General features: G+C 39.7%; 1 protein-coding gene across 1 annotated transcript in view; it reads left to right on the forward strand.

The window, feature by feature from the left end:
• The first annotated feature begins 1,203 nt into the window (after nt 1–1,203).
• Nucleotides 1,204–12,173, forward strand: part of LOC149070883 (pentatricopeptide repeat-containing protein 2, mitochondrial-like) — a 29,720-nt gene continuing 18,750 nt past the window's right edge. Inside the window, exons 1-4 of the mRNA XM_089248589.1 lie at nt 1,204–1,522; nt 3,626–3,718; nt 5,572–5,707; nt 8,417–8,534. Of these exons, the coding sequence (XP_089104715.1) occupies nt 1,444–1,522; nt 3,626–3,718; nt 5,572–5,707; nt 8,417–8,534 (426 nt within the window). The 5' untranslated portion in view covers nt 1,204–1,443. The remainder of the gene's footprint in view (nt 1,523–3,625; nt 3,719–5,571; nt 5,708–8,416; nt 8,535–12,173) is intronic.

Here is a 12,173-nt window from a genome sequence, read left to right on the forward strand (position 1 = left end):
GTTTTCTGTGCCGTGCGCAACGTGAATCGCCCAGCGAGACACGCCGTCCACTCATCTCACCAATAGGAAAAGCGGTACGACTCTTTTCCTACAGAGGGCAACACGCCTCATGCCAGTGCTTTACGTCGGGCGTGATTAGCCGACTGCTTCTGGAGAACTCAAATACATCGTGCGCCGCGCATTTCGCGAATCTTCTGTTTACTTTTGTGTTGTGTTTTCTTCCCCTTCTTTTCTGTCTTCCTCTTTCACTGTGTAAATAATACGTGGATGTGCAGACGAGAGATGACAGAACAGATGACGCGCCACGCTAGGGAAATACAAACGCGTAGCATCATAAAGTTACACGTTTCTGCTGACGCGAAATAGCCCCATTCGATTCACGTAAAGCAGAAAAACCTGCTCCTAGGAAAACCCGGCTATAGGTGCTCTCAAAATGCAGCAGACGACAAGTCGAAGAAGTAGAATCATTTGTTCTGTTTGGTTCTGTGTGAGCAAAGCTGACAAACTGAACCGATTGTTGAAATGGCAAGCTCAGTTCTTTTTTTCAAGGAACCATCAAAACCTCTGAAAAACCAGCAGACGACAGGTCGAAAAAGTAGAATCATTCGTTCTATTCGGTTCCGTGTGAGCAAAGCCGACAAACAGAACTGGATGTTGAAATGGCAAGTTCAGTTCTTTTTTCTAAGGAACCTTTCAAAACAAGGGAACACTTGAAAAGCAGCAGACGACAGGTCGAAGTAGTAGAGTCATTCGTTCTGTTTGGTTCCGTATGAGCAAAGCCGACAAACAGAACTGGATGTTGAAATGGCAAGGTCAGTTCTTTTTTTCAAGGAACCGTCCGAAACAAGGAAACTCTGGAAAAAGCAGCAGACGACAGGTCGAAGAAGTTGAATCATTCGTTCTGTTTGGTTCCGTGTGAACAAAGCCGGTAAACTGAACTGGATGCTGAAATGGAAAGTTCAGTTCTTTTTCCGGTACGCCCCCTGCTGACCCTGCGCCAAAGCCGCTTGAACTCTTAATGCAGCTTTGCCCTGCGCTGATGCGCCACGTTAGGAAAACACAAACGCGTAGCGTGATTATGTAACACGTTTCTGCCGACGTGAAATTATCCAGTTCGGTTCACGCGGCGCAAGAAGGCAATTTCTAGGAAAACCCTATTAGAGGAGAAATAAGGGTATATTTATTTCTTATATTTCTTCTCAATGGGGAAACCCAGCTTTATCCATAGTCCCCTATTCTTGCTAGGAAAGATTTTTCGGGGATAGCTCTGGCAGCTAAAGCCCTGTATAATATTGAAGTTGAAGGAAAGTATCTTTTTTCCAAACCGTAACCGTGATATTGAATCACGCTGCGGAGATCTTTCGTGCCTTAAATTTCGCCGGTATTGAGACACATTAAGCGTGTAACTTAAATTCGCAATAAACATCTCTTTAAAGAGTCAAAATGAACGCTTTGGGAGTGATCGTGTCTCGGGGGTCTCTATTGCGACGGACGCTCCTCAAGGACAACAGCATCTCTACCGGTAAAAAAACACACACATTAATTGAATATAATGATTATTCAATAACGAAAAGAATTTAAATGGATGGCCTGTTATTAATAAGAAAATATTAATAATGAGTCCTACTTTTTTATGTATGAGTAACCTTATATGTATATATATATATATATACACGAGGATATGTGTGAGATATCCTATCAGGAATGACAAATATGGACTGTCCAGCTTTTTATATATGCAAATATATATTGATATATTAACATATATAGAGAGGAGAATTAATGGTTTTGTTTTCCGTTTCTCTCCATTATAGTCTAATTTTCTGGACTGCTCATATCTCAAACGCGCCACCTTTGGCAAAGCTCATAAAGGCTGCTCCTGTAAATACTCCTCTGTCTCTAAGTTGCATGCCAGCAAACTTTCTTGGGCGCTCGCTGACCTCATCCTTCTCTCGTTCGTGGTCGTTTGCATACTATCTCGGTCATTTGTACATTCTATTGTTCACTTGCATGCTTGCACGCTGTCTTTGTCACTTGTAGACTGTCTTAGTCACACACATGCTTGCATGATATCTTGGTCATTTGTACACTGTCTTGGTAACTCTCGCGATTGCTCAGTGATCTGATCTCTTGTTTTTACGTCACGTACACCCTCTAGATCACTTGGTTGCTCACTGACAGCCCTCTCTCTCTCTCTGTCAAGGTCACTGGCAGCATTAATTCAAGCACCACACCATATATGCACTCACACTTCTAGCACAACTCAATCAATTGTAAATTGCATATGCCGATAAGACCAGAGTTGTGCTTGGTGTGGAAGAAAGAAGGTTGTATCAAAAACAGCTTGCTTCGCTTGCCTTCCATAGTTTAAGCTGGATAAAAAATTCCGCATAAGATTTCCCCCATTCCCAATACGTAAACAAATGAAATGAGGTTGCTGGGAAAGCAAATACAGTCAAACCTCGTTAATGAGTCACTCTTGGGAGAGCAAAAATATGATTTGATATGCGGATTGACTCATTAAACGGAGTAAGCCATAGCTGTGCCATTTCCTGCCTGAAGAAAATAGGGACTTCCAAAAAGTGATCCGGTAAGTGGAGTGACGTGTTAACCGGGTGACGCACTAACGAGGTTCGACTGTATATGCTGGTAGTGTTTTCGGGAAAATAATCATTTGTCATCAGTGGAATATTTGTAAGGGGGCTTAATGAGCTATAGTCCCAAGGTGGCAAATTTTAGGAATAAGTGGACATAAATACAGAGAAAGGCAGCGAATTTTATAACCATGAATCCGCCTCTGCCCAGAGACAAAGACTAGGTCAGTGAGTGGTGTAGAGCATATGAGAACATGTGAATTATCAAAAAGCGGGTGCAAGCATGTAAATGACTTGTTAACCAGAACATGGCCCGCTGCTCTGTCTCAATGAAGACATAAGCTGGTGATCAAAGACCTTTGCTATGCTAGAAAATATACAAATGGCCAAAAGAGTAACCTAGAGAGTGTATGAGCATGGCAGTGACCAAAAGAGTAAGCAATGTGAGTGGCCAAAAGAGTAAGCAATGTGAGTGGCCAAAAGAGTAAGCAACAATGCGAGTAGCCAAAAGAATACGCAAGCACATGAGTGGCCAAAAGAGTACATAAGCATGTGAGCATGGCCTCCCACAAGGGGTGGGCTGACAAGGCTCCAGCCGTAGGACCCGGGATGATTTTCATAAATTTTTTGTTTTTTCACGCTATAAATTCATCATAAAAGGACCTGTGAAGGATCCCAGCCTAGGGATCCTATTTCAGGATGTGGGAACCATGCATGTGAGTGACCAAAAGAGTAATCAAGTATCTGATTGACCATAAGGACACTGGTATAAAGAAAATGGAACTAGGAGGGAAGGGCGGTAAAATTTGTATGACCCACAGAGGTGGCAAAACTGTAAATATGTCTCTGATTGTCATAGCCGATAATACAGCTGAACGAGTGCCCAGGATGTTATTTTCGGCGACTTCCTGAAAGGAGGCTAAAGAACATGCCAATCCAGACACTATTTCTCCCAATATGTTAAATAATGCATTATTTTGTATGACGTTTTGGTGAGATAATTTATTTTTGATAATTTTCATCTTTCCAAGGTATTCGGACTCTGTTCAGTGATCAATATCTGGGTATCGATAAATACGTCGATTCCAGGGAAGTTACCTGTAAACAGTATGGAAACATGAAAGGTACAGTATCCTTCTGATGTCCCATAATGAAGTTTAAAAATTGCATTATACATGTATTGGTCTGTAGGTTTATGCACTGAATTTGGATCTAATCAGAATAATCTTATATTTCCCTAATGCCTATTCCACAAATTTTTTCAAGCAGGATTTATATCCGCAGGTATTCACTTAGTCAATATTGCAATGTCATTTTAATAATTTTATTGTTTATGTTGCTGTATATGACCAGGCAAATGCATACTGATAATTGAACAAAATAACTTAAGTTTCCTGAACAATCCTGAACAGAAAAAGTATTAACCTTTCCACATATGACGGGGATGGGGGGGGGGGCAGTACAAAGTAAGCCGATTCAAGTTCACGAAGCAACCAGTCCTTTCGACGACAGTTTTGTGAGTGAGGTCCGATTAACGGTTGCGGCTAGTCTGTAAGGCCTATGGTCTAGTCAGAACGATGGGTTCATTCATCACATGAGGATAAAGCAAGTATCAGGTCAGTCCAACACATCTAATCGGCACAGAGAATCTGCCTGATAGTAGCACAGCATGGCAACTCCTCAGAGAATAGAAATTCAAGCCACTTATTTCCTCTACCTCAACAATGCCAGAGCAGGTTCTTTTTCTAGCTGGATAACTTCAAGCACACAAGCAGTGCTCACACTAGCAGTGAAATCATAAAAGCAGCCTAGCAGGAAGGAACAACGCCTTCTTATACCTGTTGGCATGCTAAGAGCGTCTTCTATTCCAATTTAGCTTCTATTCTTTAGCCTAATTGTTAATTGAAAGATTAGTTTTTGGTATATCACATGTGACCGTGGATCCTGGTGTCTGAAAATTCAGAGGAATTGCAGCCAACTAAATGATCGAGCAGAGGAATGCAGTTGAACCTGTTTATAGCATAGCTGTCGATTTTCCTGGATTTTCTGGGAGGCTCCCAAAATTCAATTTCATTTTCTGGACTTCAAGAAAGTTCTTATACAGTCAATGAGGCCACAGCTCATAATTGTTGACACTGCCACCAAATTGCGACTTATCCGAGGACGATGTCACTCTTTGATATCCATACGAGGGTTTTGAACAGCTGACGGTTCTCTGCTATAGAAGTTATCTACTAAAAATGACTCTGAGTCAGAAAAAGGTTCAGAACTTTTACTCTGTGGTATGCTGTTCAGGACAGAGGACCAGTATGTGTGCGTGCGTGAGAGCAAACTGGTTCATTGCATGGTTCTGTGTGGCCAGCGTCAGTTCATCCTTTTGATATCCGAAAACGGACGAGAGGACTTCTATTTGTTTTGACCATATTGTCTTGTTAAGTCTGTATGTCCTGTTTCGGGCCAGATGGCTATTTATTATTACTTTTTGTTGCCATGATTTCTCATTTGAGAGTAGTAATAGCATGTGATTCAACCTACTGGTTGGCAACTTGGCTCTAATCGACAAGGTATTTTTGGATGTCATGTTTTGGAAAGGGGCAAAAAATCCTTACAATTTTACTTTCATTAATAGAAGAAAAATTGTTGCATTACGCAATCCCCATTATATTTATTTTTATATGGAATTTTGATATCTACACTGAAAACCTTTCCAATTCTCTCCCCAAAGTTTGTACTCTCCCATTGCCAGGAAGAGATTTTGGCAACAGGATAAGGCCGGGGACAGAGTTTGGGCATGATTCATTCAGCTATGCTGTACTATCGGTATCTAGAACCATTAGTCTGTTCATAGCACCAGTTTTTTGGTAGCTCCATTTGAAGAACATGATAATCGATGTTCATGAAGTGTTGTATGGATATTTAGAAAGCGTTATTTTTTTCATCAATTTAAGGAAAGTGCCTTTGTTTTTTAAACATGCAGATAATTTTATGACGAGGATGAATCAGCAGATCAGTACGGATTCGACGATGGTTTTTACAGAAGACCTGAAGACTGTCGTTCATCTGGTGGATGACACGGAAGAAGAGCTTGGAGTTTGTGAGAAGATGATCAGAAAGTAAAAAAAGTTCTTGAACACATGTAATTTTCTGTGTTACCTGTTATTGTATGAATTGATGTATGTGTGTGATAACGGTCGTGCTACTTTTATGCAAAAATATTATAGGTTAGTTTTTACTCTCCTAGATACAGTTAATTTGTGATAGCTCGAATGCCTAAGTCGAAGTTTTTGCTGAGCCCCAGTACTTTTCCGTATTTTAGTGTTAGGATTTTCCTTTAACTCGAAATTTTTAGGCATGAGAGATTTAAAAAGTAGCATTTAGTAATTTAGCAACAGAATTTAGCATTTACAGGGCTCCCACTCATCCTACTTTTTGGTAAAATTACCCTACTTTCTCGGTTTTTTTCTACTTTCTAGTTTTTGCCCTACTTTTTCTACTAAAACCGATCAACAAAATTTGTTAGATTGGTTTTAATTGAGGAAGGAATCATCGATATAATGCCAAATAATGCAAATGTAGTAGATTGCTATTAATGATTCAGCCGAAGCAGAAATAGTATGGTTTTCAATTTATTTGGGAGGGGTGGGGTGTATGTGGACCATTTGGTGGTTTATTAATTTTTCATTTGGTTAGTTTGAGGGTTCAACACGTAGAACAGTCATTAGAAACTTCTACCTGGTTGAAAAAAAAGTACCTTTGTATTTACTGCTTCATGGTCTTGAACAGTAACTAGCATTCATCATTCAAAATTACGGTGCACATTTTAGTATAGGCGAAACAACAGTTTACATAACAAAGCGGGTGGATACATCGGCCTATTCTAGGTTTTGTGACTGATGATACCCAATAACATTCAATTGTCTTCTGCATTTTTAGGGCATGCAGCGGCATAAATAATATTAACAATGCTCAGCAAAGAGCTAGAAATGAAAGTGCTTAATTGGGTGGGATGCAGTTTAGACCCCTTCAGAAAGTCGCCAACTGTGGCACCTCGGAAACGTTTGTTTACGTTCATCCTCAACTGGATTATACTGTCTTCTTGGTCTGCTAGGACTTTATTCCCGTTTATTGAAATATTCTTCCCATGTATCCTGCTTAGTGAAATAATATTGCCATGTTTCTGGTTGTGGTGCAAACAGAGTTTATGATTACAGGCCGGGGGCAGGGCCCCCCCCCTTTTTAATGGCCAGAGGAGCGAAGCGAGGCGGCCAAGCCCGAACGAAGTTTGGCCTACAGGTGCAGCCACTGATTTGCATATTCGCATACACCTGTTAGCGATTGGATGAAACGTTTTCTGCGCTAATGCATTGCTGAACTATGTGCCATATCACTTCCATTGCGCGTTGTTGCAGGATGTTCTGCTCGCAGTCGTGTTTCCGCACCGATTTTTTAAAATTCTTGACGGTGTTAAATGGCTTCTGTGTTGGGCCGAGGCCTAGTAAATTCAACCACTTCGGAGTTTAATAAATCTGGTGATTTTAATTTCGTATTGCCGTGATGTATTTTTAAAATTTGGTAGTGTGAGTTTACCACCCGTTCAATTCCATTGGATTATTTCAATTTATTACGCGCATTTTGGATTATTTACATGTTTTGTGTCCTAAGGATAATTTCACGTGCATGTGCCCCAAGGATTATTTCTGTTTCTAATGGATTATTGCTGTGCTGTTCAGGATGGGGGAAAAAAACAGGTGAGCGGTAAAAAAAACTTTATTTCCCTTTATCGGGGTTACATTAGACTCGTCACTGCTTGGCGCCAAAGCAGTGCCAAGAAGGGTGCTTATACTGCTTTTTCACTATTGTTAAAATTAGGCCCTGCAGGTAGATACAAATTTATTGAAAGTCTTTGATTTTAGTTGAGAGCCCCTCTCCCACATCCTGGAGCAGAGCCCTGAGGCTGAGATCTAGCAGTCTCTAGTGGCAGCAAAAATCAATGAATGCAAATAGAATTCAAGATATGGTTGTTTCAAAGTATGGCCTGGAGAACGAAAAGGACAACAAAACCCCCCACCTCTCGTCATCACAGCAAGTTTAGAAAAACTCAAATGGCAATACTCACTTTTATGCATTACCAAGTGTTTTACATAGTGAGAAACCATTGATTGTTTCGTAACAGTACCTGTAGCACTGTGAATGCTGGTAATAGAGACAAAGAAAAATGTGGAAACCAATGTAGATGACATTTCTGCTGCTGGAAGTTTCCCTCCGAGGAGGTTAGTGCATCAACCCTTTGCTCATCTCTTGAGCTCATATCTCAAATTTCATTCACATTCATTGATTTTTGTGGCCACTTATAAGGGCTTGTATATCTGGAATGTTATTTTATGACCACCCTGTATGTTGCTATAGGTATTGCCATGCTGGCCATATTTATAGTAAAAATTGCTGGAAATCTGTATCTCTCTACCGAAAAATACTGGACATCTGCAGTTGTGGACAAAATTTGTAATTTATGACTAAAAACTGTCGGTTGTCAGGAAGTTATAGGCTTTGGCGGATCTGCATGAATTAGAATGATTTCACGAAAATTCAGTATGTTTGATGCATTTCCAGTTGAATCACCATGTTGAATATCCAGAAGCATTCATTTGTACATCCTACAACACATTCTTACTCTGTGAGGATCCAGGGAAGTTATTAACTTCGCTTATTTTTGATTAGAATGTGTTTTGTTCTACCATATCATTTTATGTTTAAATTATTTGGGTTGATTCATGTCATTTTGTGATGACTGAACTCGATTGCTTCTTTTCTTTTCCCGATAGGTTTCATGGACAGAATAAAGAGTTGCGCTTCGGAACTTTTATTTTTGGTCCCGTGGTTATGAGACTTCTGCATCACCTGCGCAAAACTGATTTGGTTCTCGAGTTGATGAATGATGAGGTAAGCAATCACGAAAGCGAATTATTATTTTTCAATGAAATTACGACAGTTTAGCCCAAGTTGCAGGTCCTCATCTGCACAATGGTGATGTAAGTCAAGAAAAAAGGGATCATTCAAGTATGACGTTGGCATCAGTGGGGGCTTGTTTGCTGACTTTTTGACAAGGGGAGAAGGGAGATTTGAATGATGCTTATTAAATATTCTTAATGACACATTTTCTGGGTGTGTCAAAAATTAGAAAAACCTTTATCTAGTTTGTGGGCATCTGAACTAATATTTTCCTTTTTGATAAGTCCTCTATAGAGGCACTTTAGTGATCTCAATGTTCTGCGAATGCTTCAAGTGATTTGGAAATGTGCTGCAAGCCTCTCAAGTGCTCTAGAAATGTGTCATGGGCTGCTTAAGTGCTCTGGAACTGTCCTGCACGTCACTGAAGTGATCCATAATTATGGCGCAGATCTGATCTTTTAAGTAATCTGGGAATTTGCCACAGGTTAATTGAGGGATGTAGAAATTTTTTGCTTTCTCCATCTGCCGTTGCAGCCTATGGTACGCTTAAGTATGCCACATGTCACTGAAAAGATCTCTAAACATTACAGATCTCTTAAGTGTTCTGGAACTGTTCTGTGGGTCACCCAAGTGATCTGTGAATGTGCCATGGGCCTACTTTAGTGATCTGAAAAATGCGCCATCAACTGCTTAAATGCTGTGGAATTGTGCCACGGATCACTCAAGTAATCTGTAAATGTGCCGCTTAGTTCATTTTTATGAAATAAAGTTTGTGGTTGCAGGTCACATCCAATAAGATAATGCAGGGATTTAGCATATTTGGCTTGGAGGGTGGGTCACAATGAATTTCTTAACTGTGGTACCTATGCGTCTAAGAGACGCTCTTTCATATAAGTATTATTATAAGCATAGATTTTTTTAAATACCGTTATAGAGAAATTTTGAGTTCTTAGCCTTCAAATAGCGTTAAAATTAAGAGATCGATTATAATAACATATAAATAAAGGTATTTTCTTCCAAAATTTTGATTGTTTTAAATATATAGTTTGCATCAAAAAAATAAATTTTTGATCATCTGAGGAGGGCATAGGGGGCACGAGCCCCCTTCCTCCCCTGCGTACATTTCTGATCCCAATATTCGTTAAGAGGTGGGGGGGGGTCAGAGTTTTGGTGACAAGGGGGGGGGGTCAAAAATTGCTAAAAAATCTGCTGACTTGAACGACCCCAAAGATAAATAAACACGACAAAATTTTCCATGAACAATAACAATTAGTTTATTAACAATTCTAACAATATTAAGTTTATACACAAAGGAAAACTAATTTGACTGTCATACCACTGGCAAGACCAGTTGCGAGTCCATAGTATCATATTGTGATAAATATCTGAGATAAGAGTTGCAAATTTTTTTCACAACAAATTCCGCTATAAATGTACTACTGTGTTCAAAAAGTTCAGGAACTTATTTTATTACAGAAGAATGGATACAGATAGAACCGGTATTTATTTATTTACAATAACCCCAGAAGGCATGAAATGCACTTATACAGTTTGGTATGTTTGGTGTTTTCCTTTAAAGTAACTACCCTGTGTGCAATTATGTATTTTTGCCTTTCTTCATATTTGGATGTAAATGTAGATTGCAAGGCTTTTTTTTGTAACGCTCCAGTGCCTTTGCCGCCACTCACTGCGCTTCTTTGGAACCCGAGAATCGTTTCCCATTAAGCAAATTTCTTATACGAGGAAAACTTATAAAGTGACGTGGAGTGAGACCAAGGGAAAAAGCTGGTTGTAGAAGTTTTGGAATGTGATATTTTTTGACCGGTAATCTGACAGCATGAGGGGCCTGCGAGTCCTTAAACGTCTGTTTGTTTCTCTGAGATGCAAGTGACCAGATTTTTGGAAGGCCGAGCGGTGGGTGTTCCATCATGGTGTTAGATTACCTGTCAAACATCACATTCTGATACTTCCTCAACTAGATTATTCACCCTGGATCTCACCTCATGTGTTTTTTTCCATGGATAAAGAATTTGCTGTAGGGGCAACACTTCTTACTTTCCAAAACAGAGCAGCGTCGGAGGCACTGGAGGGTGTGGCAGAAATGCACAACTGCACCAAGTAGTTCTTCCAAAGGAAACACCAAATGAACAGGTTCTATCTGTACTCATTCTTCCATAATAAAATAAGTTCCTGACATTTGGTATTGACATTTGGTCAAATTCTGTTTTACTGAATACCGTTGTAGTGAAAATCTCATTTTAGCAAACACTTTTCTATTAACCCCAGATAAATTTGCATAAGAACAATGCATAAACTTGGAATTCCTTTATAATGAAATTTTGTTATAATGAAGTGATTTCTCTGGTTTCTTGGAGTTGGTTATAATTGAATTCAACTGTATAATAAATTCAAATATATAACATGAATAAAAATATAGAGGCAAGTTGGCACCACCCACCAAAGCAGAATATAGTAGAAATTTATTTAACAACTGATTCTGTCAACAAGCAGAAATTTTATGCTTTTTTAATTTAATTTCCCGTTATCACAACTGAGCCCATTGTTTTTTGCACACACGCATTGTGGAATTGTGGGTAATACCTTCCCCTACTGTCCCTGGTCAGTGTGCCTCACTCAGAAAATGAACAAACGTGCAAATGTGGCTGTTTACAATACAAAAACCAGATTTAACAGCATTGTAACCACGCGCATGTGTGCTTGAAGGTTTTTTTTAATTCTTGGAGAAAACTGCGGGCAAATTCCATTAGTGAACATGACTTTTGAGTGGCATGGCATGAACAGGAGCCACCAGTTGTCAACAAGATTGTCCTTGGGGAAGATCATGGACCGGAAGTAAATGAGGATGTCATTCAAGAACTAGTAGAAAAACATGGACAGGATCTCATCTGAAGGAAGTGAGGAATTCCTCACTTTTCTAATGACGTTAGAGGGAGAGATGTGTAGGATGTGGTGCAAAATTTTGTAGAAAAGATACTCAAGTAAAGCTTTTGCGGCGTGCGAGTAATGAATCTGTCCAACAACAATGCAATTTCCCCTTTCTGAAAAAATACTAAAAAAAAAGAGGCAAGAGAGTGTCATTAGATAGGTTCCTTTTAAAGTCACACAAAAAGAATAGGTTTGCGAACAGCAGAGTTCGTAAATCGCCCTTAACCATACATGCTCACCCATCTCCTCAAACCAAATTTTACCAAACATTTACAGATCACTTACGGCCGTATTCACTGACAGAGTGTAACTACAATCACAGGTTAAAGGATTAGAGATCGAAACGGATTGGTTAAATTTGGGATTTTAAGCAATCTGTGTCGATCTCTAATCCTTTAACCTACCATTGCAGTTAAACTTTGTCTGTGAATACAGCCGTTAAATGATCAGTGATACAGTTTCTTATCATGAGTGGCCTCCTGCATATTTATAGATCAATTAAGTGACGTGGCATGGCTCCAGAGCACTTAAGTGGCACACAGTGTGGCTGCAGATCATCTGTGGCGTATTGCATATTTCCAGATCACTTAAGTGACCCACAGAATGTTTACAGGTAATTTAACGGCCTGCTGTATGCACAGTTCCAGATCCCTTAAGTAACCAGCAATGCCGTTAAAGAGCATT

The sequence above is a fragment of the Pholcus phalangioides genome, unplaced genomic scaffold, assembly GCF_987345545.1.
Source record: "Pholcus phalangioides strain wild (caught in Gottingen) unplaced genomic scaffold, Ppha-v1.0 ptg000020l_1, whole genome shotgun sequence".
Taxonomy (NCBI): domain Eukaryota; kingdom Metazoa; phylum Arthropoda; class Arachnida; order Araneae; family Pholcidae; genus Pholcus; species Pholcus phalangioides.